General features: G+C 38.3%; 1 protein-coding gene and 1 pseudogene across 1 annotated transcript; both read left to right on the forward strand.

Moving 5' to 3' along the window:
* The first annotated feature begins 1,162 nt into the window (after positions 1-1,162).
* Positions 1,163-23,337, forward strand: LOC122330404 (NLR family CARD domain-containing protein 3-like). Its single transcript, XM_043227363.1, is given in 10 exon segments — positions 1,163-1,651; positions 2,477-2,590; positions 2,753-2,829; positions 2,832-4,584; positions 5,027-5,200; positions 6,916-7,089; positions 7,445-7,491; positions 7,561-7,863; positions 7,866-8,115; positions 22,262-23,337. Coding segments are annotated over 9 exon segments (2,928 nt in total). The 5' UTR covers positions 1,163-1,601; the 3' UTR covers positions 8,102-8,115; positions 22,262-23,337.
* LOC122330406 lies at positions 10,072-23,337 on the forward strand (annotated as a pseudogene).
* Positions 23,338-23,872: the final 535 nt, after the last annotated feature.

Consider the following 23,872-nt stretch of genomic DNA (forward strand, 5'->3'; position numbering starts at 1 on the left):
TTGCACTCCTTGAGCTACTGGTGCTTTTTACCACAGCACAACTAATAAACAGTAAAGATGTTGTGTCGTTTTGGTTGAAATTTTCAGTCGAAGGGCGACAAGAGAAGCGATGTTTGACATTTGCCATTTTCCTAGCGATAAGAGTAGGAAGAAAATAATGTGATGATGCCTGTAGACGAATTAAACTTCCTAAAGATTTGTTTCTTTGTCCTTTCCACTTTAGCTCTGATGCTTTTGACTCATTCCTGTAATCTCTTTCATTTGAGGTGGTCAGTCAGTTTATTTTCTGAGTTGTGTTTTCTGAGTTGTCTAGATCACCGAGTGCAACCATTTTACGTCATCAGGATAATGGCGTCACTAAAGTCCAAAATATGTATAAAACAATGTGGATTTTTAATAATATAAACCATTCATGGGTTTTCTTCACATATTTCAGTAAGGGACATCATTTACATTATATAAAGCCACACAAGTATTAATAACCAGGGTTCCCTTTCATGTAAACATACAATAAATAAAGGACTATGGCTGAAAGCTTACTTGTAATGAAGTAACTGCACTGTAAAATCTAACTGTTCTAACAAACACTGTTTAGATAACTTAATGCCTGTAAAACTAGTAATATGTACTAGTATACACATAATATTCATTGTTTATTCGGAAAACCCAAATTACGATTGATTGATTCTTTTCTAGTTGCATCTACTCATTTCTCAAAGTCCTATTGAAAGTTGAATTGTCAATAAAACTGAAGAATTGAAAAGAACATTAATGTCAATCTGCTAAAATGTGCTGGAAATGATAAACCCGTGAAGCAGATTAGTCCATACATAATTATACAATACCTATATATTATTATGATATTATATATTTTTACAGATGGATCGGTTTGAGGCACTTAATCGGGTGTGAGAAGGAGGCATATAAAACTAGTTTAATTTTCATTCATATTGTCCGTGTTGAGTTATAAACGGCACAACTGCTTTGAGATCCACCTGAGCTTGTGATGATGCTCTGCACCACTAGAGGGAGAAGAAGACGAGAAAGAAACAAGAGTTAAGAGTCACCTTGACCGGGTGACTAAATGAAAGTAAAACAAAGGATCATATTTTGAGTTTAAATCTATGCCTGGACTTTGAAGTGGAAGCATACAGTGGTAAGTTCAGAACTTGTTCTTTATCTAATCATGTAGATATTTAAAAATAAAATGATAATGATAATTATGATGGTAAGTTATTGTCTATTTAAAGATGTGTTGTTGGAGGAATAATTTCAAACGTGTACTAATTATACTATATAATTATAAGGATTTATGCAATAATTGCTAGGATTTATGGGCTTTTTTGTTCGTTTTTTCATTTGTGCAGTCCCAGTGCAGTATGGTATCATTTGTACAGTATTATACAGAACTGCAATACATTATACTGAATTTGACTGTGTATGCATCTATTTAACATTGTATTTTTAACTTTAACTTTTAGCAATACAGAAGGCCTTCAATCCGCTATTGAGACTATTTAATAAAATGTCACCATATTTTTGTTTGTATATATGTAGTTTGTATAGTTTATATTTTTTTAAGAGTAGGAAGTGCTTCCAAAATGAGCTCCCATGAGAAAAGAGAGAATGAGGAAACCTCCGCTGACTCCAGGTATGACATCCATACTTTTTCAACTTTTTATGGAGGTGCACGTTTTTATGCACGTTCTGATTTCAACATGTTCCTAGGTAACATATCCAACATATTTTGTTAAGGAACAACATTTTAATCCAAAAATATAGTCTTGACCATATCCGTGCACCTAAACCTAATCTTGCACATGAGTAATGCCTAAAATCAGAGGAAATGGTGTAAGCCTAAAAAAAATTCTTCAAATCTGACTGGTTAATCACAACGTTGTTCCAAGGTCAACAAAGATGATAACCTAGGAAAATTTCAAACTCAGTAAAATCAGGTCCTGCTGTGATTTATAGCTCTGTAGCTCAGGCCATGGCTCTCACAATGCCAGGATCATAGATTTGATTTGTGTGAAGCTTACTCACACATCACTATAAGATATACAGTATTTGTTGAGTTTTGGATTAGTGTGTTACCTTATGTTGGCATCTGTTACCGTGTTTAATCTGTATTTGATGGGTTGCAGAAATTCTCAAAAGTGTCCACGTGAATTTTTGCATTGGCCAGTGTCTGTCAGTGCCGTGTCAAATTATCTGAATCTTTCTTTCTCTCTGTATTTAGATGAAACGTAATGTGTCTAAACTAAATTAAAAGCCAATGTTCAAGGCAATGTTGTTCCCAGCATAGTTTGCATTTAGCAAATATTTATGTGTAAAACTTTTATAATATAGAACATAGTTTATTCCTGTTTTCTACAAAATTTCAGTTAGCCTTTTTTCAGTAATCAAATGGAATAACAATAATTAAAATAGCTTTAACTGTTTGTATCTATTATACTTTGTCTTTTGTCACTATCAGCAGGAAAAAGAGACTGAGATCAGATGCTGCAGGATCCAGTGTGTCTATGAAAAGTACAAGTTCCATGTCTACATACAATACATTCAGTGATGGAACAGTGACCTCTGCCCCACAGTTAGTATAAATATTTAGTTGCTGAAATATAGATTTTTAGTAACCCAAATAAATACTAAATGTCCTCCAAAATATTTAACAATGCACACTAATATGTTTCTCAAAATCTTAAACATTCATTGTAAACACTGTAATTTTTCCTGTTCTTCCTATTAATTTTAGCATAGTGGAGACAGATAATACAACTGCATCCCACAATCAGACCCACATCAGGAAGAAAAGACCTGAAGAAGTCCTGCAAAAGTCAAAGACAGACACAAAACCAGCATGAAGAACAAGTATGAACACTTATTTGAGGGAAACAAACTACAAGGAAATGAAACCCTCTTGAACAGGATCTTCACAGACCTCTACATCATAGAAGGAGAGAGAGAAGGGGTTAATGAAGAACATGAGGTTTTACAGATGGAGAAAATTCCCAGAAAACAACACTCACAACACAATCCAATCAACTGTAATGACATCTTTAAATCATTACCTGAATCAAGATGTGAAGAGAAAGACAAAATCAAGACAGTTCTTACTAAAGGAATTGCTGGAATTGGAAAAACCGTCTCTGTGCAGAAGTTCATTCTAGACTGGGCCGAGGGAAAAGCCAATCAGGATGTAGATTTCATGTTTGTGTTTTCATTTCGAGAGCTGAACTTGATTCAAGATCATCAGTACAGTCTTCACGGACTTCTGCTGGACTTTCATCCTGAGCTTCGAGACCTGGGCTCAAAGATTTATGAAGAATGTAAAGTGGTGTTCATCCTAGATGGTCTAGATGAAAGCAGAATGACACTGATGTTTTCAGATGATGAGAAAGTTTGTGATGTGAATGAATTTTCCTCAGTGGGTGTGTTGATGTCAAACCTCATAAAAGGAGATCTACTTCCCTGTGCTCTCATCTGGATCACCTCCAGACCAGCAGCAGCTAGTCAGATCCCATTCAAAAATATTAATCGTGTAACAGAGATTCAGGGTTTCAATGACCCTCAAAAAGAGGAATATTTCAGGAAAAGAATCAGTGACCAGCATCAAGCCAGCAGAATCATCTCACACATCAAAAGAGCAAGAAGCCTCCACATCATGTGCCACATCCCTGTTTTTTGCTGGATCTCATCAACTGTGCTTCAGAAGCTCCTGAAAGAAGATGTTAATGCAGAAATCCCTCAAACGCTTACTGAAATGTACATCCACTTCCTGCTGATTCAGATTAAGAGACAGGATGAAGAGAGAGTTCCAGACAAACTCCTTCATTCCAAAATAGAAGTGACTGTAAAACTTGCTAAACTGGCTTTCAAACAGTTGATAAGGAGCAATGTGATGTTCTATGAGGAGGACCTGAGAGAGAGTGGCATAGATATCACTGACTGCTCAATGTATTCTGGGATTTGCACTGAGATCTTTAAGGAAGAATCTGTGATTCATCAGAGGAAGGTCTACTGCTTCATTCATCTGAGCATTCAAGAGTTTCTTGCTGCTTTCTATGTATTTTACTGCTATTTAAATGACACCATGGAGGCCCTTAAAGATTTTGATTTAATGCACAATTTGCACAAAGGTGCAGTAGATAAAGCCTTAGAAAGTAAAAATGGACACCTGGATCTGTTCCTGCGGTTCCTGCTGGGCATCTCACTGGAGTCCAATCAGAGACTCTTACAGCATCTACTGACACACACAGAAAACAGCTCAGAGACCATGAGGAGAACCACACAGTACATAAAAGGAAAGATCAAAGATGGACATGAACTCTCCACTGAACGATCCATCAATCTGTTCCTCTGTCTGCTGGAAGTCAAAGATCAGACTCTGTCCAAAGAGATTCAGGATTTTGTGAAATCAGAAAAACACTCAGAGAAGAAACTCTGCCCTGCTCACTGCTCAACAATTGCCTACATGCTTCAGATGTCAGAGGAGGTGCTGGATGAGCTGGACCTCCAGAAATACAACACATCAGATGAAGGTAGAAGCAGACTCATACCAGCTGTGATCAACTGCAGAAATGCTCTGTGAGTGTTTAAATTGTGTTTCACAATGAAAAATCCTTTCTGAATGGAATTCACTTTTGACCCTGTTAAAAAAAAAGAAACAGCAGATTTTGTATGTTTGATTTCTGGTTATGATTGCTGGTTGTAGCTGGTTTAAGTTGGTAATATGCTAGTTATAAGATGATCCTAAGCAACTAGCTCCTGCTCAGGACCATCTTAGGACCAGCACATGACCAACTTCAAACAGCTTGTGACCAGAAGCCATGCTTCAAAACATACCTATTCAGCATATGCTGTTTTTATTGTTGTTTTTTTAAACAGGGTATTATTTAGATTATTTTTAGAATGTCCTGATCTGTTTAACAAAATTAAATAGATATTATTGCAATGCTAATAGTAGAATGAAATTAAGAATTTGATTATTATTATTATTATTATTATTTTGTGTTCTGTTCTGTTTCAGTTTGGCTGGCTGTAATCTCACTGACCAACATTGTGATACTGTGTCATCCACTCTACAATCCTTAACCTCTGTCCTAAGATTGCTGGATCTGAGTAACAATGACTTGCAGGATTCGGGAGTGAAGCTTCTCTGTGATGGAATGAAGATGGAAAACTGTCAGCTGGAGATACTGAGGTCTTTTAAATCATGTCAAATTCTCAACATTTGTAAAGGCAGCAGGTCTGCTAAATAATCTTCCCCTCTTTCTGCCCAGTTAAATCTTTAAAATTGAGAAAAATAGTGACAGGTTTGGAGGTTTGCCTAAAGACTTCATAACTGATCATTAAAAAACACTTAAAAAGCCCATCATTCTGAAGTGTCAATTAAATTATTTATTGTGTAGACTATTTTGTTTGGTATAACTAAAGTTCTGCACTCAGACTTGTGTTTTTAATCTGCTGTCAAATTAAAAATATAGTGTAAATTATTTGTGCATATAATTTTATAACACAAGAAATCCAATAAGGACATGTATACTTGTTTAATGTATACATGTATACATCCCTTTGGACTCAAAGGGAAACTACGTCCGAATTCTGTTCATTGACTTCAGCTCAGCATTCAACACCATCATCCCTCAGTAACTGATAGAGAAGCTAAGCCTGCTGGGCCTGAACACCTCTCTCTGCAACTGGATCCTGGACTTTCTGACAGGCAGACCTCAGTCAGTCCGGATCGGGAACAGCATCTCCAGCACCACCACACTGAACACTGGAGCTCCTCAGGGCTGTGTGCTCAGTCCACTGCTGTTCACTTTGCTGACTCACGATGTGCAGCGATGTACAGCTCCAATCACATCATTAAGTTCGTTGATGACACGACCGTGGTGAGTCTCATCAGCAAGAATGACGAGTCAGCATACAGAGATGAGGTGCAGCAGCTCACAACTTGGTGTAGAGCCAATAATCTATATCTGAACGTCGACAAGACAAAGGAGATGATTGTTGACTTCAAGCGAGCAAAGAGTGACCATTCTCCGCTGTCCATCGACGGGTCCAAGGTGAAGACCGTCAAGAGCACCAAATTCCTTGGTGTTCATCTGGCGGATAACTTCACCTGGTCACTCAACACCAGCTCCATCACCAAGAAAGCCCAGCAGCGCCTTTGAGAGCGTCCTTTGCAGCTGCATCACTGCCTAGTTTGGGAATTGCACCGTATCGGATCGCAAGACCCTCCAAAGGATAGTGAGGACAGCTGAAAAGATCATTGGCGTCTCTCTGCCCTCTATCACGGACATCTACACCACACGCTGCATCTGCAAAGCCCACAATATATTACAAGACCCCACACATCCCTCACACACATTATTCACCCTCCTTCCATCTGGAAAAATTACCGAACAGTCGGGCCCTCACAACCAGACTGCTGAACAGTTTCTTCCCACAAGCCATCAGACTCCTCAATAACCACACCTGAATGGCCTTCCTGTCCCATAAGCATTCTTGCATGTCTTATTATTGTTGTTTGTATTTTGTGTTCTTGCACTAATTATGTTTTTGCCTTGCACTAATTTTGTCTTTGCACTGTTTGCACACTGGATTTGCACTCTACCCCCTTGCTGTTTGCACTAGTCCGCACACTTTGCAGTTTATGTGGCTAAGACACTGTCTTAGCTCAATATGTGAAGTTCTTTTGTATTGTGTTGTAAGTCTGACTCCATGTAGCACCAGGTCCTGGAGAAACGTTGTCTCATTTCACTATGTACTGCACAGCTATATGTAGTTAAAATGACAATAAAAGCCACTTGACTTGACTTGACTTGACTAAAGAAAGGAACAATGATGATTCCTCAGGTTTTTGATATTTGAGGGCTTCACATATAATGCAGTCTTTTTTATGTATGTTTATAGGTTGTCGGGATGTATGGTGACAGAAGAAGGCTGTCGTTATCTGTCTTCAGCTCTGAGTTCAAACCCTTCACACCTGAGAGAGCTGGACCTGAGCTACAATCACCCAGGAGAATCAGGAGTCAAGCTGCTCTCTGACAAACTGAAGGATCCAAACTACTCACTGGAGATTCTCAAGTATGTAGAGTACAACTGTATATATATATATATATATATATATATATATATATATATATATATATATATATATATATATATATTGTATAATCCCAATAAAGCTTAAAATGAATGCATTGCCACCAATCCACCTTCAACATGTTTGACTGGCTGATGTAAAAACTTTAATGGCATTTTTTTCAGTTTCAGTTTTTACTGAAATATATTGAAACACTGCAAAATACAGCTCTGTGAAACACTTTGTAACAAGATGTATTTACAAAATGCTAAACAAATGAATTGCAATTGTTACATTGGAGGTCTGTATGTGAATAACTATTCCAGATACTGTAGGTATGTTTGTGTTTCATTTTAGTTTGGTCCATGGAGAGCCTTTCAGGATCCAACCAGGATTACAAAAATGTAAGTTCTATGTCTGAACTCTAGCACATTTAATAAAACAAACATACAATTGCCTCTTCTTTTGTTCAGATTTCTGTGATCTCACACTGGATCCAAACACAGCGAGCACTCAACTCATTTTGTCTGAGAATGGAGAGATGAAATATGTAGAAGAAGAGCAGCCATATCCTGATCATCCAGAGAGATTTAAAGACATTCCTCAGGTTCTCTGTCGAGAGAGTCTGACTGGACGCCATTACTGGGAGGTTGAGCGGACTGGCTGGGCTCGTGTAGCAGTGGCCTATAAAACAATCAGCAGGAAAGAAGGGATGATCTGTAAGTTTGGATACAATAACAAGTCCTGGTGTCTCTTCTACACTGTTGATGGATTTGTTGTCAGCACAACAATCTAAATAAAAACATTCCTGCCCCTTCACCCTCCTCTAACAGAGTAGGAGTGTATCTGGACTGGCCGGCCGGCACTCTGTCCTTCTATAGCATCTCTGACACACACACACTCACACACTTACACACATTCAACACTACATTCACTGAACCCCTCTATGCTGGGTTTAAGGTTTTTGATTCCTCGCTGTCACTCTGTAAGATCACACAACAGACAAACAACTGACTTCTGATTCCATCCTAATCATGGTCCTATGTCTATAGCAATTGCATTTTGTACATACAAATACTGTTACTACTCATACTACTCATAAACAAAAAAAAAGTTTTTATTGTATTTATGTTGTATTGCAAAACACTGTTATTGTTATTGATACAGAATAAGTTTGACAAGTAAAGGGTGGGATAAGGGATAGTGAAGTAGAGTGATAGTAGAGCAAACAAACTTAATATATATGTCATTCATGCTGTTTCTCCACCACATATATGTACTGCGATCATTATGTTATTATTCTGTTACTGTTTAATCTTAAATGAATGTTGTATGCTGTGATGACTTGTTAAAGACAAGAGAAAGAGACATTCTCTAATTTAAGGATATTATCACATGATCACGCTGTGAAGCAGTAATTTTAATTTTGAATGATGTTTAACTGAACATGAAAACAAACACAGCTAAAATGATTTAATAAAATGTGCTGATTATCACCATCTCTTCATCTTCTGCTTTCTGAAATCCACCTGCATTTGGGCTGGCGTGAAAGAGATTTTATGTTGACACAATTTAATATGTTTTGAATTTTTAAATGAAGCATCACTGAGATCCTGTTGTTTTCTTAGAACTGAATCTGAGACAAATGCAAATGAACTATTCCTGTGGTGTGTTTACTGTAATTCTACAGTGTTTAGTGTAAATATACATTGTATTCATTGTAAATGTTATAAAGAGCAATTTGACCTTTTTCTATCCAGAACGTGAAATCTGACACAACCCAGACCAAGGACTTTCAGTGTGCTCATTAATTAATGAACTGTGAGTTGGATTCAGTTCAGCTTAGTTTATTTGATGAACACTCTCACGATATATTGCGCCCCTTTAGAGAGATCAGATGGTCTGGTGAGTTTGCTGGCCAGTCAAGCACACCAACACCATGGTCATTTAACCAAGTTTTGGTGCTTTTGGTAGTGTGGGCAGGTGCCAAACTTTGCTGGAAAATAAAATCAGCGTCTTGAATACAGTGACGCTGGTTTTTTAAAAAAACAAAGTGGACCAACACCAGCAGATGAGACTTTTTAGCAACTTGGTCTATGAGCTTCTTCGCCCTTCCGCCAGACAGATTCCAAATGAAATACAAAACTTTGTTCTCATCTAAAAAAAAGGACTTTGGACCACTGGGCAACAGTCCAGTTCTTCTTCTCCTTAGCCCAGGTAAGACAGCAATTCTATATATACAGACAGACACATTGCATTCAGAAGGACAGTTTAGCTTTTTTTAGCATACTTTTGTGCTTATTACAGAAATAATATGGCCTAACCTACTTTGAAATATGATACTGTTATAGGTGTGAATTAATTGTAAGGATTTCAGACATTTATCTGCATTTTACCTATATAGTGTATTATAGTTCAAAATCATATGCATTTAGCTGAATTTCAGAGTGCTTTTGACCGCTAGCTTATGTAGGACTAAAGTACATATTTACTGTATATAGATTTTTATAATATTGATTCAGAATTCTCTGTAAAGGTGGAAAAACATTTTCGTCTTCATTTGGATTGAGGTTGAATGCTTAGGAACATGGAAATGGAATAGAATAAAATAAAATAAATAATATTGCTTATCCTCTCATGATACATCAAAATCAGTTTACCCCTAGACACATTGTTTTTCTTTTTTGAAACATAAACCCCATAAAAAACGATGCAATACTCAACTGCACTACTAAAAACAGACCAGATGAGTCCATACATAATTATACAATAACTATATATTATTATGTTATTATATATTATATATTCTCACAGGTGGAGCAATTTGAGAAACTTACTCAGTTCCTGAAGGAGGATGAGGAGCAGAAGGACGTCAAAATTCAGAAAAACACCATCCTTAGGGATGAATTACAAACAAAGTTTTTTATTTTTATTTAATTAACTCTGTGTTGAGTTACAAACACCCACAACTGCTTTGAGTCCACTAGAGGGAGAAGAAGACGAGAAAAGAGAAGAGACAAGAGTGACCTTGACCGAGTGACTAAATGAAAGTAAAACAAAGGATAATATTTTAAGAGTTTCAACCTATACCCAGACTTTTAAGTGGCAGCATAGTGTGGTAAGTTCAGAGCTTGTTTCTTGTCTAACTATGTCGATATATATAAAAAGTTTACAATGGAAATTGTGATGATAAGTTATTGTGAATTTAAAGATATTTTGTTGCCAGAATAATGTAAATCTTTTATGATTGTATGATTCAGTGATTGTTGATTCTCTTGATGTGCCATGACATGCTCTTAAAAATGAATGCAGTTTTACATGAGTCTTACATGCTCTTCTTTTATATCACAAACACTGCGTTATTGCTAAACCTACTGCTTCAAATTTCTAGAATTGTACTGTATATTAAACATTAAAAACTGAATTACCAGTGAGGAATGATTTTGTAATGTAATAAAACCTGAACAAAACAGCCAAAGATATTTGATATGAACCATCACAAGATTTTCATTGCTCTTATAATGTTAAAATTAATGTCATGACCACTTTAAATGTTTATATGTATCTTGAGTGTTATAAAATATTGTTTATGCATTTTATAATCGTTTTTTATATTTTTTTTTATAATTAAATAATATTTTCCACTTTAATAAGATAAAGAGAAGTGCTTCCAAAATGAGCTCGCATGATAAAATGAAGAGAAAAGACACCACCATTGATTTCAGGTATGACATCAATACGATTGCTGAAATATGACTGAATAAAAGTTGTAATATAAACATACACAACTGGAAGCGGTGCAACCAAGAGAAAAACTATGAAACAAAGAGAATAATTTGTTGGACATCATTTAATGCATATTCATGAAAAAATAAAGTAAAACTAAGTCAGGGATTCTGATCATGTTTAGGTCAGCAGAGAAGTCTTTGCTGGACGCAAATCTGCCACACATAATATTTTTTCCACTCAGTTATGTCATAAGCAAGATCTTTTCTTATTAAAACATATTATGTCATGCGTTCCATTATAATAGATGTATGCTGCATTATGGGAGCAAGTGATTGGTCACATAATGCATATTAAATCGCTAGTCTGTCAATATACTGTGATCTAATAGCTGTACTCAGAGCCATGGCTCCGATACTGCCAGAAAACTGAATGGGGGTAAACTAAATTAATAGCCAATTTTCAATGTTGTCTGTTTAAGCATACAATACATACTTGTTTGTCTTTTGTTTGTCACTACCAGCAGGTTGAAGAGACTGAGATCAGATGCTGCTGGATCCTGCAGCAGTGTGTCTATGAAAAGTACAAGATCAATGCCTTCGCACCCTACGTTCAGTGATGGAACAGTGACCTCTGCCCCACAGTTAGTATAAGTATAGTATATGTAGTTGCTGATTTATAGGAATGGGCAATGTTTCAAATATATTTTAAAAACAATATTTTTTAATAACATTTTGCATTTTGCATTTTGCATCAGACTTTTAAAGCTGCAGTGCCATGTAGTTGGATTCTTTTGTTGTTGTTTTTCATGTACCATGTGCTCTGTGTGCCCTACTTCCTGTCCTCTGTTAATTGTCTCTATTGAGAGTTATATTCTTGTCGAGTACTCCTTTCCTGAACCACACAGTGACAGAAGAACGGTCTTCAAACAGTTTATATAGCGGCGTGTTTCCCTGTTTTTTTTATGTTCTCCCCAATGAATGACCTTAATTTCCTCAACCTCCTGCTGGAGCAGGGGGAATGCTCTCTCGAGGGCTACACAGAGGAGTTTGTCGCCCTTGCCAGTGACTCGCGTTACCCGGGCAGCTTCCTGTGCTCGATCCACTTTCACAGACTCAACACCTCCACACAAGCAAAGCTGTCTGAGAATGGGCCTTGAGAGAGCGTTGCTGCTTACATCGAGTTGGTGCTGGTGTCGTGCAGTTCGCCAGTGACTGTTCAGCCTGTGGACAGCGACACCAACCCCACTCCAGATCCAGAGACCATAGACTTGGCACATCCCATGCATCCTGAATCCCCTCCAGCCGTTCTGAGTCCCTGCCTCCTGTGCCACCCACTGGTTATTGCGCAGTCAGCACATTTTCTAGAGTCTGCCCCACAAGCGCGCCCTCCAGTGATTGCGCTGTCAGCATGCTCTCCAGTGACCAGACATCAAGATTTCCCACCCTTCCACTCTATTCTGCCTCCGTTGATGTCTTCCTGCAGTCCCTGTACTCACCCTCAGCTCACCATCTGGTGCTGGGGTTTGCCAACGGTTCGGCCAGTCACCATCGCCATCATTGGAAGAGGATCCCTCACCTCGTCATCTAGCCTCCAAGTCCTGGACTTCACCTCAGCCCATAGACCCCTCGGCTCCACTGTGGCCCATCAGTCCTCCAGCTCTGCCAGGCTCCATCTTCCTCTGGATTCCTCACCTCCGGCTTCACGTCATCCCTCCATCCCTCCGGCTCTGTCAAGCTCCTCCATCCCTCAGGTTCCACCTTTGGCCTCTGTCGCTCTGGTTCCACTGTGTCCTTCTAGTTCCCTGTCTCCTCATCGGGTCGCTGGTGCCAACAGTGTCGCCTGAGGCCCTCCTGCTCCTTGGTGTCACCCTGGCTCTTCGGCTCTCCGTCTCCTCCACCACCTGCTCCACTGCCGTCGATCAGCCGCACAAAGTTGACGGCCATTCCTCCTCCATTGCTCCTCCCTCCGTCAGCTACACCGTGGGCCGTCATTTCTGTGCTCTGGATCCTACAGATCTCCTCCTACTTCGGACTCCTCCCTGTCTCCTCTCTCCATCTGTTCCATGGACTCTGTTTGCCAACCCCCTCCTGGGGGGCCGTTCTCCACCAGAACCTTCTCCCAAGATCCCATTCTCGGTGCTCTCTCTCTCCTGACAAAATGGTGTCTTCATGCTTTTTGTATTGTAACTCACAGTGTTTTTGTTGTATCATTGCATACAGTCGCACGTTTTTACTGGATGTCGCCAGAACCAAAATTTTAGAGTTAAACTCTGCATTAACTGAAGAGCTGTGGGACAATGGTCTGCTCCAGAGGCCTACTGCATCACTGACCCCCACTACTGCACCTCGCTACAGTGGAGATACTACAAGCGGTTCGAGAGAAAGCAAAAGGGGTATATGCGAGAAGGTATGCAGCTAACCCACACAAGCCAGCTATCCCCACCATCTTATTGGTGAACATTCGCTCTTGGAAAATAAACTGAACTATATCAGATTACTATGATAAACACAGAGGACTGTAAGAGACTGTTGTGTTTTTGTGTTTATGGAAACATGCTTCAACAACAGCATACCGAATTTAACAACACGTGGAGCTGTTGTGGTCTGCAAACACTGCTCATCTCTGGTGGACTTCATGATTATTAAGTGCCAGCCATTCTATCTACTGAGGGAATATATGGCCATACCGTTGCTCTATATATCTCTCCCAGTTCCAACAACAACTACAGGAGAGTGACACTAAATGATCTGTACCAGGACATCAGTAAGCAACAGACAGCCCACCCAGATTTTTTTTAATCTTGGCTGGGGATTTTAATCATGCTGACTTAAAGAGTGTGTTCCCAAAATCTACCAACATATTGACTTTCCAACAAGGGGAAACAACACATCAACCCTCCCCACATCGATTGCCTCAAACCACATGACCATCTTGCTAATGCCTGCATACAGACCGGTCGTCAAATTTACCAAACCAGTTCACAGACAGATTCAAGTGTGGCTATAAGGGTCATCAGAAGCCCTTTAAGACTGTTTTAGCACCATTAACTGGAGTATGTTCAAGCAGGCTGCCGCATACAATGACGTCACAGACCAGAATACACAGAGACTGTTACATCCTACATCATCAGGTGCATCGAGTCATAAAGTCCATCACTGTCTGACCCAACCAGAAGCCATGGTTGACAGGAGAGGTCTGCAGACTCCTAAAGGCCCAGAACGCTGTCTTTAGAGCTGGAGATCAGGAGGGCCTTAAGACCGCTAGGACCACCCTGTCCAAGACAGTACTCCAGGAGATTATCGTTTCAGTGACTGCAGAGACACTCAAAGCCTGTGGCAGGGATTCAGTCACAGACTTCTAGCCCCCACTGCAGACCTGCAACAGCTCCGCCCCACTGCTGAACAAGCTGATTACCTTCTTTGCTCGCTTTGAGGAGGCAAACAGCACCACAGCACAGAAGACTCCACCTCCCCTGGACGACCAGGTGATGATGGTATCCTGCAAAAAGAGCAAGAAGAACCTTCAGCAGGGTCAACGCATGCAAAGCTCCGGGTCCTGACAAAATTCCTGGGCGTGTTCTGAAAGAACACAAACATTTTCAACACCTCGCTTAGTCAGGCTGTTGTCCCCACATACCTCAACGCTAACATCATCATTACAGTGCCGAAAAAGTAATCTCCATCCTGTTTCAGTGACTACCATCCAGTTGCAATTGAACAGCTAGTCATGCACCATATCAAGTCATCCCCATCTCTGGACCCCTTTCTATTTGCATATTGGTCCAACCGCTCAACTGATGATTCCATTGCCACTGCCCTCCACTCAGCACTCACACATCTGAATAAAAAAGACTCATGTGTCAGAATGCTATTCATAGACTTCAGTTCAGCATTTACTACAATCATCCTCAACAGCTCATCTACAGAGTGGTTCAGCTGGATCTTAACACTTCGCTGTGAAACTACAGTACAGGTCATCATAATTCAATCTGCTGCCATCAAGGAGGAGACTGCAGGAGGAGTCTCCAGACTAGGACTAGTAGACTGAAGGACAGATTAATACATCAGGCTTCATAAGACCAATAAAAACATTTTTTAGTAAATTGTTGACCTTCTGGAAAGTATGTTCATTTACTGTACATGTACTCAATACTTGGTAGGGGCTCCTTTTGTTTTAATTACTGCTAGCATGGAGGTGATCAGTTTGTGGCACTGCTGAGGTGGTATTGATTTCTTTGACAGTGACTTTCAGCTCATCTGCATTTTTTGGTCTCTTGTTCCTCTTTTCCTCTTGACAATTCAGGTCTGGTGAGTTTGCTGGCCAGTCAAGCACACCAACACCATGATCATTTAACCAAGTTTTGATGTGTTTGGCAGTGTGGGCAGGTGCCAAATACTGTTGGAAAATAAAGTCAGAATCTTCAAAAACTCAGGCAGTTCAGCCTTGACTGGGTGCACTGACCAAGTCCAACTCAACACAGAAAAGATTCTCTACACAGGGTAGAGCTTGCTCTTTTCCAGTTTACCTGAGGCTCCAACTGGCTAAGGTACTGGAGCACCAGGTCCCTGTGATCGCACAATTGTTCTTGAAACTGGGCCATGATGAGCCAGTCGTCCAAATAGTTGAGGATCCTGATGCCCACTGAACTGAATCATATAGCCAAGTTGTATCGTACAGACAGACCTTATATATGGATGCTTAAATAGGTGTTGTATTTCTATAGGTAGATGGGGTCAGCTGAAAGTCAGCTGATGCAAGCTTGACTAACGTGAACGCTATGCTAGATTTTTTTTTTGAGCTGAACTCACACCCTGAATTTTTATATGTACACAAAAGGCCTATTTCTCTCAAATATTGTTCAATGTTGTCTTAGGCTGGCCACAATAAAGGGCCACTTACACAGCACAATGCCACAGATGTTTCAAGTTTTGAGGGAGAGTCCACTTGGCATGCTGGCTGCAGGAATGTCCAGCAAAGCTGTTGCTTGTGAACTTAATGTCATTTCTCTACCTAAGCCACCTCAAAATCACAGATTATGTGTAACAACATCAGCCCAGGACTTCCACATCCAGCTTCTTCACCTCCAAGATCTTTGCATGACCAAAGGATTTCTGAAACTGTCACATGGAACTGCATCTGCATGCTCGTCATCCTCATTGGGGTCTTGGGATTGTGTGAGTAAGCGGAATGCTGATGCCCATGGTGATGGTGTGGTTATGGTATGGACAGGCGTATGTTATGGACAACAAACTCAGGTGTATTTTATTGATGGAATTTTGAATGCACAGAGATAACATTGGTTCCTGAAGGCCATTGTTGTGGCAGTCATCCCATCATAATGCACCGCCCCCATGTTGCAAGGATCTGTACACAATTCCTGGAACTGAAAACATCCCATTTCTTACATGGCCAGCAGACATGTCACCAATTGAGCATATATGACATAGTGTTTCAATTCCTGTGAATATCCAGCATCTTCACACAGCCATTGAAGAGGATGGACTAGAAGGTGATTCTTAGCATGTATGTGCATTAAAAATGTAGTTTCTGTGCTTTGGTGAATGTAAGGGAGGATAAATGTCTCATATGGAATTTCAGTCTGGTCCTGAGGGGATGACTCTATGAAGAGTTTACAATATTGATTACTATTATGAGTTTACATGTGATGAACATGATGTGCTGTGTCTTTTACCATTAATCTTGGTTACTCAAATTGACATTATCCTTCCTTAGTTGGCAGTCTGTTGGATCTCCTGGCCCATAATTTTACAACATTCTGTTGTCCTGGGCCTCTGTAGTAGAATTTCAGCTTCTCATGTTTCAATGTTCCAATCAAATTTTAAAGTGTCTGATTCACTCTGAGATCCAACAATAATCTGCAGGTTTTGTTGTTAATCACTGCTGGTAGCTCAGTTTACTGTAAGAAACTGCAATTACAGGTTTTAAACATAAATTGCAACAAAGAGGCAAAACTTATGGACTGCAGCTATAAATACAACAGTTGTTTCCAACTACAGTCCTGGAGGTCCCCAACACTGCGTGTCTCCTTAGTATATTTAAAAAGAACAAATAAAATAGTATTCTGTATTTAAAGTATGTGTATTTGAAATACTACTCATTCCTGCTGATGTATTGCAATTTCATTTTAATTTTCATTTTCATTTAAAATTGAAGGCAAAAATGAAAACTAAATGTTCTCCAAAATTTGCAACAATCCACGGCAATATTTTGCTTAAACAGTCATTGAAATCACTGTTATTGCCATTTTCAATGTTTAAATTTTAGCATTATGAAGATAGATGATACAACTACATGCCACAATCAGACCCATTTCAGACAAGAAAGACATGAAGCAGTCCTGCAGAGAGTCAAAGACCAACACAAAACCAGCATGAAGACAATGTATGAACACATATTTGAGGGAAACAAACTACAAAGAAACCAAACCCTCTTGAACAGGATTTACACACAGCTCTACATCATAGAAGGAGAGAGAGAAGGGGTGAATGAAGAACATGAGGTTTTACAGATGGAGAAAACACCCAAAACACAGCACAATGTAATCAACTGTAATGAAATCTTTAAGCCTTTATCTACACCAGGATGTGAAGATAGAAACAAAATCAAGACAGTTCTTACTAAAGGCATCGCAGGAATTGGAAAAACCGTCTCTGTTCAGAAGTTCATTCTAAACTGGGCTGAGGAGAAGCCAATCAGGATGTAGATTTCATGTTTGTGTTTTCATTTCGAGAGCTGAACTTGATTCAACATCATCAGTACAGTCTTCATAAACTTCTGCTGGACTTTCATCCTGAGCTTCAAGATCTGAGTTCAAAGATTTATGAGGATTGTAAAGTGATATTCATCCTAGATGGTCTAGATGAAAGCAGAATGACACTGATGTTTTCAGATGATGAGAAGGTTTGTGATGTGAATGAATTTTCCTCAGTGGGTGTGTTGATGTCAAACCTCATAAAAGGAGATCTGCTTCCCTGTGCTCTCATCTGGATCACCTCCAGACCAGCAGCAGCTAGTCAGATCCCATTCAAAAATATTAATCGTGTAACAGAGATTCAGGGTTTCAATGACCCTCAAAAAGAGGAATATTTCAGGAAAAAAATCAGTGACCAGCATCAAGCCAGCAGAATCATCTCACACATCAAAAGAGCAAGAAGCCTCCACATCATGTGCCACATCCTGTTTTTGCTGGATCTCATGCACTGTGCTTCAGAAGTTCCTGAAAGAAGATCTCAGTGCAAAAATCCCTCAAACTCTGACTGAAATGTACATCCACTTTCTGCTGATTCAGATTAAGAGATGTTATGATGAGAGAGATCCAGACAAACCTTTGAATTCCAAAATAGCAGTGATTGTGAAACTTGCTGAAGTGGCATTTAATGAGCTGATGAAGGGCAATGTGATGATCTATGAGGAGGACCTGATTGAAAGTGGCGTAAATGTCGCTGATGCCTCACTGTTTTCTGAAATTTGCACTGAGATCTTTAAGGAAGAATTTGTGATTCATCAGAGGAAAGTCTACTGCTTCATTCATCTGAGCATTCAAGAGTTTCTTGCTGCTTTCTATGTTTTTACTGCTATTTAAGAAGCACATCAAATGCTCTTAAAGCTTTTAATTCTATGCTGAATTTGCATAAAGGTGCAGTAGATAAAGCCTTAGAAAGTAAAAATGGACACCTGGATCTGTTCCTGCGGTTCCTGCTGGGCATCTCACTGGAGTCCAATCAGAGACTCTTAAAGGATCTACTGACACAAACAGAGAACAGCTCAGAGACCATAAGAAAAACAGCCCAGTACATTAAAGAGAAAGTCAAAGATGGACATGAACTCCCCACTGAACGATCCATCAATCTTTTCCTCTGTCTGCTGGAAGTAAAAGATCAGACTCTGTCCAAAGAGATTCAGGATTTTGTGAAATCAGAAAAAGACTCAGAGAAGAAACTCTGCCCTGCTCACTGCTCAACAATTGCCTACATGCTTCAGATGTCAGAGGAGGTGCTGGATGAGCTGGACCTGCAGAAATACAACACATCAGATGAAGGTAGAAAAAGACTCATACCAGCTGTGACCAACTGCAGAAAAGCTCTGTGAGTGTTTTTTTTTTTACATTGTTATTTACATTTTTTACAGCATTAATGTTAAAGTAATTATAATAAAAATACATGAAAATACATAGGCAATTAAATTTTATTTTCCATTTTTTTCCCTAAACTGTGCATAACGATGATTCGCAATTATGTTATAACAGGATGATTTGATAGACCATTTTTCTTTCTGCAAAATGTGTTTAAATGGAAATAAATAGGATTTCTCATTGAATATATCTATGAACTAAATATAATTTTAATATTAATGTGTTTTGGGGGCGACCTGCAGTAAAAAAAAAAAGAAGTGTAATAATGGCAGTAATAATTGACCAGATTTTCATAATAATATATCATATTTAATAGATTATTAACATACAATTTCTTTCCCCATTCATTTGTTATGACTCGCATAAAATGCATAATAAACATGCTCCTTGGGGTCTTCATATGAGGACATTCAATGTCCTGTTTCAGTAATAAAAAGTCATATTATAATTTGAAACCACAAGATGTGGATTTATGATGTGGATTTATGACAAAAAATTTAAAAATTATTACAGATATAATACAAAAATACTTACTTTTACGTCAATCCCTGTTCTAGTTGTATTGCGGTAGGGAAAACTTTAGCGCAAATGTTTTATTTATGATTAAATCTATCTGCATTCAATTGATGATAAAACAGATAGAACGTAAAGATAGAATAAATAGATATAGTATATATTTGCAATGCTAATTGTAGAATGAATTTAAAATTGTATTAATCTGTATTCTGTTCTGTTTCAGTCTTGCTGGCTGTAATCTTACTGCTCAGCAATGTGACATTGTGTCATTAGCTGTACAGTCCTCAGAATCTGCCCTCAGAGAGCTGGACCTGAGTAACAATGACCTGCAGGATTCAGGAGTAAGGCTTCTCTCCGATGGACTGAAGAGCCAAAACTGTCAGCTGGAGATACTGAGGTCTTTTAGAACATTCATTCATTCTTTATTTATAAAGCACAAAAAAACAACTCAGGGTTGACCAAAGTCCTGTATTAATTAAGATAATTCATATAAAAATACACATGACAAACACCAATAATGGGTTAATACATCATACTAAGTAAATGTGTTTTAAGCTTCGATTTGAAAGAGGAAAGCGATGAGAGCATTTCAATTGACACTGGAAGGCTATTCCAAAGTTTAGGACCTGCCTGATGCTTTAACCTCGATCTACAGACAGAGAGTGTTCCAAGGCCAGTGACCCAGAAGGAATGTGATAATGTAACATATCTGAAAGACACTATGGTGTCAAGCCATGTAAAGCTTTAAAAAACAAAGACTAAATTCATAGTTTAACTGGTATCCAATGATATCCATTTGAAGTCGTCCAATCAATGATTGATTAGCTCCATAACAGAATGAATTGCAAAAATCGAGGCGTGATGTAATAAATGCAGTTAATTCAATGTTTTTTGAGAAGAAAAAAGGTTTGACTGTTGTAAGATGCCATAAATGATAAAAAAACAGGTTTTGACAACAGCATGAATTTGTTAATCAAAGATATTTTAGATATTTTTCACACAGAGTAAAATGAGAACTTAAAACACAGAGGTCCAGTTTGCAAAAAATCATAGGGATCACTTTGACCAAACTATAAAACTTTGGTTTTACTCTCATTTAGGGCTAAAAAAATTGTGTGAAAGGCAAATTTTCACTTAATGAAAACAAGCTAACAGAACCCCTATGGAGCTTGAGTCATTCAGTCATTCAAGTGAGATATAGTTGGGTGTCATATAGGTGGAATGATACTCTATATTTGGAAAAAATGGAACCCAATGGCAGCAAATACAGAGTGTAAACAATGTTAGCAAGTTCAGCTCTCAGAATTGAGTTTTTAATGTGCTGTGTCAAGTTAAAAAATTTCATTTTTAAAGAGCCTGTTTCAAGAAGTTGCATTACACTGCTTGGCTTGCACTCCCTTTAGAGAGAATGACCTGTCAACAGTGATTTCTCAGGCATTTGAGAGTCGAGAGCTTGACATACGATGGAGTCTGTTGTGTGTTTGTAGTTTGTCAGGTTGTATGGTGACAGAAGAAGGCTGTCGTTATCTGTCTTCAGCTCTGAGTTCAAACCCTTCACACCTGAGAGAGCTGGACCTGAGCTACAATCACCCAGGAGAATCAGGAGTCAAGCTGCTCTCTGACAAACTGAAGGATCCAAACTACTCACTGGAGATTCTCAAGTATGTGGCATACATGTTTAAAAAAATTATCTTAATCTTAACAAAAACATTGCTTAGAAATTCTTTCTTTTGTGGTACTTCTTCAAGTGTGTTTACTAGTTTCAGTCCGAAGCAGTTTAAAAAGGAGGTTTACTGAACACCCTCAAGTTTAGTAATAACACATACATATATAAATACATATATTTTTGTAGATATAGACATTTAAAATGTTATAAATACTTTTTCTCACTGTGAGACCCCATATGTGGGGTGTGAACTAACCCCAATATGGCACTTAAGATGGCACAACAAAACTGATTTCAAAAAATATTTATTGAGAAAATACTATACAAATGGATTAATTCTTATTAATGCATTCTATAAGAATAATATTTAAAATTCCTTTAATTCTTTATGTCTGTGTGTGTGTGTGTGTGTGTGTGTGTGTCATTGTAGTTTGGACTATGGAGAGTCTTTCAGGATCCAACCAGGACTACAAAAATGTAGGCACTCTGGAGTCACTTTTGCACATTTAATGAAATCAAAATTTTTTTTAATTATTTTTCCCCTTTGGGTTTAGATTTCTGTGATCTCACACTGGATCCAAACACAGCGAGCACTCAACTCATTTTGTCTGAGAATGGAGAGATGAAATATGTAGAAGAAGAGCAGCCATATCCTGATCATCCAGAGAGATTTAAAGACATTCCTCAGGTTCTCTGTCGAGAGAGTCTGACTGGGACGCCATTACTGGGAGGTTGAGCGGACTGGCTGGGCTCGTGTAGCAGTGGCCTATAAAACAATCAGCAGGAAAGAAGGGATGATCTGTAAGTTTGGATACAATAACAAGTCCTGGTGTCTCTTCTACACTGTTGATGGATTTGTTGTGTGGCACAACAATAAGAGCCACAACATTTCTGTCTGGTCACCCTCCTCTAAAAGAGTAGGAGTGTATCTGGACTGGCCGGCCGGCACTCTGTCCTTCTACAGCATCTCTGACACACACACACTCACACACTTACACACATTCAACACTACATTCACTGAACCCCTCTATGCTGGGTTTAAGGTTTTTGATTCCTCGCTGTCACTCTGTAAGATCACACAACAGACAAACAACTGACTTCTGATTCCATCTTAATCATGGTCCTATGTCTGTTTATGAAAAGATTTGATGTATGAAGTATATAATGTATGAATTTTAATAACTACACACTATGAATCATTAATTAAGCATTAGTTAATACTCAATTCATCCTTTATTAACCATTGTACCAAAATTATTATACTTTATTAAGCGGCTTACAAGTGCATCTATAAATGCCTTGTTCTTGAGCATATATATAATGTTTAATAGTTGTATTTTCATGCTTTATTAATGATCAGTTTATTGTTTCTAAATTATTACATTATGTAAAAACAATTATTTAGGAGTTTTCAGTGTTTAAGATCATTTAGAAAGTAAATGATTAACAAATTATTTCAATGCACATTATAATATCGTATTATTTAGACGCACGATAATAGTTTCTCAGTGTGTTAATAAATGCTTTATTAACACATGTTCGTCCTCTAATTCATGATTAAGTCAAGTACCTATAAAACATTTAATAGTTGCCAGCCATCTATTTTTGTGAGCTCATATATAGTGAGGAATATTTTTACCTTGTAACACATTTATAAAGGAGAGGCAAAGTTAAACTAACACAACACAAGAACAGTACTATATATATATATATTTAGCAAAAAAGGTGCAAAAATGAAACCGTACAACTATACACTTGATAAATGAAAAGACAAACCTCTGCACCCTGAATCATGTGTGTAAATTAGGAGACTTCTAACATGAGCAAAGTTCTGTTCTTCTGCTATGGGTGGTGCTCCAGATAAGGTTTTATCATCCTACCCCAGGTGGTACATGACTCACAGGTTAGAATCGGTCCCAACAAAAGGTCCTGTAAAAGTTTTAATTATGCCAGAATTGATTATTGTTTTGTTTTGATTTGGGTATTTAAAGAAAACTGGTGAATCATTCAGGGAAGCATCTATAGACAGAATGCTGACTCTTTGATATCATTTTGATGTTTGCTGATCAGTTGTGTAAGAAAAATGTATTACAATGTATTCTCAATTTGAATTGGTTAAAAATGGTATTTTATTGATTTAAGAATTGTTTAATTATGCCTGGCAAAATAAATGTTCATTTTGATTTATTCCAAACTCTCTGAAATTATTCTTTTGAGTAGATTAATGTGCAGTCCACGATATTGTGGCAGGACAGAGCGTAACCGACGCATGGCGTAGCGAGGGCTATCCATTATGAATGTTTTGGATGCTCTGTCGCCATCATTAACACGGTGTTTGGGTATTTTGCGGTTAATTAGTTAGATGTCCTCTTTGTTCAGAACATGCCGGTGGGTAGTTCACTTAAGGCATCATAACCTTCACCCTTCCCTTCACCTTCTGGTGAAAACACAGTTTAAGAAAGCAATAAATTCATTATTATTGGAGTAAGACCAAATTATATATGGAGTCAGATCTTTGCATGTTGTGTGCTGTGTTGACTTTAAGTTAAGACATGCTCTAATTTAATGATGATGATGTTATGAAGCAGTAAATTTTGTTTCGGTATAATAACACTGAAATTGCGTGAGCCGGATAACATTGAACTGAGCATGGATAACAGACACAACTAAGATTATTCAATCAACTGTACTGATTATTACCATCACTTAATATTCTGCTTTC

The sequence above is a fragment of the Puntigrus tetrazona genome, chromosome 25 (assembly GCF_018831695.1).
Source record: "Puntigrus tetrazona isolate hp1 chromosome 25, ASM1883169v1, whole genome shotgun sequence".
NCBI classification, from domain to species: Eukaryota; Metazoa; Chordata; class Actinopteri; order Cypriniformes; family Cyprinidae; genus Puntigrus; species Puntigrus tetrazona.